The 5,292-nt window shown below is 42.4% G+C and overlaps 1 protein-coding gene across 1 annotated transcript; it reads right to left on the minus strand.

Moving 5' to 3' along the window:
- Positions 1–201: 201 nt before the first annotated feature.
- On the minus strand, positions 202–2,636 carry LOC113010211 (uncharacterized). The gene has a single exon (XM_026149182.1). The coding sequence runs from the start codon at positions 2,553–2,555 to the stop codon at positions 234–236; it is 2,322 nt and encodes a 773-aa protein (XP_026004967.1). The 5' UTR covers positions 2,556–2,636; the 3' UTR covers positions 202–233.
- Positions 2,637–5,292: the final 2,656 nt, after the last annotated feature.

Consider the following 5,292-nt stretch of genomic DNA (forward strand, 5'->3'; position numbering starts at 1 on the left):
GAGGATAGAATGTATTTGTACCATTTTGGGTTACAAGGCTCCTAAATGTAATTAACAATGATTTGATTATTATTTATTAAACATCTACAGCTGAGGAGTTTTTAAAAGCACACAAGAAAAATTCACTGAAGCCCAGAAACAGCTGTTAAAATCTGTTTCCATCCTGGTCATCAGAGTTCACATTAGAAGCTACAATAAAGACTGTGCAGCAAACAGTGGTGATCAGTGAATGTTCAGTGAAGGAGTTTCTCGCCTTGCTCTATTTTAGCCATGAGTTCTGCTTTTGATTTCATGGACATCAGAGACTCAACTCGTTGCTTCCAGCCTGGTTTGCCCTCAGATTTCTCTCCTTCAATAAGCATGTCGATGTACTCTGGAGTGGACAGAGGGTTGGGCTTCAGTGATGTCTCTTTGAGTCTGTTCAGACACTTGGAACATCTCTCCATCAGTATCACCACCTCAGCCTGCAAACTTTTATACTCAGCCTTCAGTTTATCAATCACTTTCTGAACAGTCATCTTCTCCCCTCTGGCTCTATCATACTTTTCTTTCAACTTTTTCACTGTTTTTTTCTCTTTAACCTCTTTATACTCCCATATGTACTTCTGATAAAAATGTACATTCCAGTAACATTTGCCTGGACACTGAGTACAGTATCCATCTGATCCAACTGCAATACAGCTTGTTTTATATGCATCATTTGGTATGGTACAGGGATGGTGACAGGTGAAATGACACTGCTGACAGTTCAGGATGTTTCCAGCGTGAGAAATTTCCTTCTCAAAAGGCTTCACGACAGTAACTTCAATCTCAAAGTTCTCATTTTTTATGATCTCGAATTCATATTCTTTAAGTTTCTCACTTTTCTTTTTTATCCCCTCAAGCTTGGCTAATCCAAGTTTAATCTGCTCCTGCAAATCTTCCACTGAATCCTCGAGCTGCTTTCTTCCTCTGAGGACCTCCTGTGTCAGTGTCAAGCTTTTAGTTTCTATAAGACTCAGAGCAGTAAAAAAACTCTTCATGCTTTCTGCCCCCATCTCCCAAAACATCTGATCAAAATGTCCTCCTTCACCAACATCACTCATGCTGTCTCTTTCAGATGATCTTTTATTTGCAAACAAGGCTGAATTATTGAATTTGAAGTGATCCAACAGTCCGTCTTTTGTTTTAGGACATGGGACTCCTGCAGCATTGATCGCCTCTAGAACTGGAGGTCGCTGACCGTCTGCAAATGTCACCACAATGCTGATGTTTTCTGCCACATCTTTGCCAAAGATTGAGAGCACTGAATCAAACACATATTTTTGTGTTGCTGTGAGTCGTGCTAAAGCAGCCTGAGCTACAAAACACACAGCATCGATTTCACTGACACCATGTGAGGAAGTGAAGAGATTACGTAGCTGCTCTGTGATCTCTCTGTCTCTTTCTATGCCTCTTGTACCTCCAAAGCCTGGAGTGTCAATAATGGTCAGAGAGAACGGGATTTTAAATCCCTCCTGGTGGTTGATTTTGTAAACAGTGACTTCAGAGGTCTGACTGTGAGCTCGTGATGTTGACTGATCCTCATTAATTAATTTAAACCTGAAACCATTCCCCCACTCGACACCAACAATGTAGTTGATCATCCCATCGATCAGAGTGGACTTTCCTGATCCTGTCGCTCCAAAAAGCATTATTGTACGATTCTGCACCTCGGTTTCTTCTCCAAAGTTAAACTTCCTGCATCCATCTATGTTCATGTGTTCTTCTGTCAGAGGCAGTTTGTAAACTGAGGGGGAATCAGATTTGACCTTTTCACTTTTATTTTTGAGAAGTTCTGCGAGGCGTGTAACTGTGCAGACTTTAACAGTGATGCTTTCTTTGCTTTTTCCAGCTGAACCACAATCACATCTGACCCTGACTGCATATTCTGTATCTGTCTGGAGACCTGAAAGGATCACCTTTTCACCTGCTGACTGTGTTTGGTTCCAATGCAGAGCTTCCTCATTATCATCTGTTTTTGAATACTCCACCATGTAACTCAATATCTGCACATCCTCTCCGAGCTCAGCAGGTTTCTCCCAGCTCACTGATATCTCAGTTGAATTTGGTTCAAGTCTAAGTTTTCCAGGAGGGCTGCAGGGTAAAGTTTTAATAGAAACTTGATTATCCGGCCCGACACCTGCTGAGGTCACTGCTCTGCATCTGAACACATACTCTGTGTTTGGCTTCAGATCTCTCACTGTGACTTCTTCAGCCTTTGCTTCTGTCTTCTGCTGCCATCCATCCTCTCCACTGACACAGTACTCAACAGAGTAGGAGGTGATGTTCTCTGCTCCAAATCTGGGTGGAGAAATCTTCAGTGTCACACTGTTGTGGTTTATGTCAGCTGCAGTCACAGTTTCAGGCTTTGAAGGAGGCTCAAAGTTCTCACTGACAGCAAATCCACCTTCATAAAGGTAGATGCTGGAACCTTCCTGTGTCTCATTAGTTAACCCCACTGTCAGGAACTTCATGTTCTTGTTTTCCTTGTTGGCCTCTGCAAAATCACTGAAGAGTTTTGCTTTTCTCCTCATTTCAGCTGTTACTTCTTTTGAGGCGTACCATTGTTCCTTCTCTACATCATGAGTGTGAGGATCTTGAAGGTCTGGGTTGGTTTGTCCCTTTTAAGTATCTCGATAAAGCTGAGAGGTACGGTTCATCCTTTCCCAGAGAGGTGAAAACAAAACACACAACATGCTCTGCACTCAGACTTTCCTTGTACAGATCATTTTGAGACGAGATGATTTTGGTGTTTTTCATCATCTTGGTAAAAGACATTAAAGTGTAGATTTCTCTCTCTTTACAATCCATCCACTCGTTCAGGTTTTTGCTGCTGAAAGGTGAAGAAAGTCTCTTCTTCAGGATCTCTGCAAGCTCAGCTTCCTCTTCTCCTCCTCCTCGGATTGATGGAAGCTTCTTGGCCAAAGTTTGTTGGAATTCCAGCTTGAACTCAGAGCACATTTCTTTGAAACTTTTAATTTTTTGTTCAATCTGTGGGAACTGCTGTGCAGTGCTGGTTCCCAGTACATCATTGTACCTCATTTCCAGCTCACTGAAGTCCTCCAGGACTGTCTGTGCTTCTTGAACTAATCTTGTACTGATCTGACGGACGAGTTTAGCAGCAGAAGAATCTAAAGCTGTCAGTGGCAGCAGCCAGACCTTCACTGGTACAGCTTTGTCTCCCAGTAATCCTGGCAGGCTTTGGTAGACTTCTACTGCATCTTGAAAGGTTGTTGGTGGTTTTGGAAGACAGAAGTCTCCATAAAATCTACAGGAGAATTTATCAAGACTGGCTTTGTCCGTAACATATTTTTTCAGGGAACCTTCACCTTCTATAGCACATTTTGGAATCTTCTTGATGATCACCTTCAAGCTGCCTTGTATATCTTGACGATCTTCCTGTTCAGAAACTTCACGGTCAAACACAAAGAAAGCTTGTGCTCCATAAAGAATAGCTGTGACTACATGTGTTGCTAAGCCTTGATCAAAAACATATGGATGCTTCACGTTTCCTCTTCCAAGATGATTCATGGACAGCTCCTGGATCTTTGTGGTTTTCTTGTACTTCAGTGTTACTCTGGCCTGATTTCTGGAAGATTTACTATCATTCAGATATTTGCAGATCCATCAACCTTAACCAGTCCACCCAAGAAACTTGCCTTCAGTGAAGCATCAACACTTAGAGCTGAAGATTTGTCTGAAATTGATTCAGATGCAACAATTTCAAAATCATTAGAGGCCTGCGGTCTTTCTGCTATATCTTTCATCAGGTCATCACGATCCCACAGTCATTCCTGTAAAAGAAGAAGCAAAAATATTTCTACCAGGACTCCATTAATTAAATCAGACACCGTAAAATTAAAAAAAAATAAATCAATTTGAAATAAATGTAATATTTTAAAATTAATAATGCCTTTTTTTGTCAAATCTGCTTATAAGTCAGACAGAAACAGAGTAGAGTCTTTATATTTCCTATACTTTCGGGTTCTCTAATGACAGATTTCTATGAGCAAACTTCTCAAATCTCTGCTGTTGTTTTTTTGTAAACATTCCTTTCTTTTGTTTTTTTGTTTTTTTTTCATCTTTTTTCTGTGATAATCACAAAAATTAATTAAAGTAATAAATGAGGCACAAATCTTTGGTAAGTCTGGATGAACCATATCAACTGAGTTATTTCAGATGAATAGTTAGGAGTGCTCATCAGAATTATCAGTATTTTAGATACCACCAGCTTCTGCCAATCAACTACCATCTTCAGCAGGGCTACTTATTGGTGTGGCTGAGCGACAGACAGCGCTGGAGTATTGCACTAAGCCTGGTAGCGTTTTCGAGCCACTAGCGTTGTTGAAGTATTGTCTGATCTACGTACTCATCTTGCTGTCGTGTGTGTGTTCACCCAGTGTGATCAGGAGATGAATCATTGATGATGAATCAACCATAACACCAGGGATTGACGGAGGAGTCACGGACACTAAGGAAGTACTTGGAGGAGAGACGGGCACTCACTACCACGCACGGGCTTACATGGAAATAAGGACGCACTATCACCATTGTTGCATATTTGAACTGTTGTCACCTTGCTGCACTATAAATAAGCGCACTCTTTATTTCTGAGCTCCGTGCATGAGTCCACTCTTTAACAACCGTGACAATAATGATAGTAATAACATTGATGTGATTCCAGTTCTGCAGTTACTTTAAATTTTAAATATTTGTATAATCTATTATTAGTTTCAGCTTGCGGTGCTGGATCGGCTCGGGCTCAACCCGGAGGACTACTGGCAGCGGTTTTGACCGAGCCGGATGTCAGAGGGGGAGCGGCCATTCGCTTGGGCTCGTCAGCTGGAGGATGCGGACCTACTCTCGATCCGGGAGGGACATACCGCATACCGGTAAGGTGTTGAGGGGTTATACGCCATGCTTTGGTGGACACGGGCTTTACACAAACCCTGGTTCACCAAAACTTGGTTTGCCCCGGGGTATTGTTGGAAGCAGAGTGAGGAGGTGGTGGTGAAATGTGTGCATGGGGATGTTCAAAAGTACCTGGTAGTGTCGCTGCTGCTGAAATTCAGGGGCAAAACACATACAGTAAAGGTGGCGGTAAGCCCGTGCCTGTCGCATCCCCTAATTTTTGGCACGAATTGGCCGGGGTTCCACAGCTTACTGGGGCAGTACGTGGGGATGCGATTGCTGTCTGTAAATTTGTGTAATGTTTGCGCAGCGCTCAGCGGTGATGAGGGGTCAACCAACACTGACTCTGGGGGGGAAGAG

The sequence above is a fragment of the Astatotilapia calliptera genome, chromosome 18 (genome assembly GCF_900246225.1).
Source record: "Astatotilapia calliptera chromosome 18, fAstCal1.2, whole genome shotgun sequence".
NCBI classification, from domain to species: domain Eukaryota; kingdom Metazoa; phylum Chordata; class Actinopteri; order Cichliformes; family Cichlidae; genus Astatotilapia; species Astatotilapia calliptera.

Coding starts and splice junctions, on each gene's coding strand:
- LOC113010211 (XM_026149182.1), bottom strand. CDS start 2,555: ATGAGGAGAAAAGCAAAACTCTTCAGTGATTTTGCAGAGGCCAACAAG.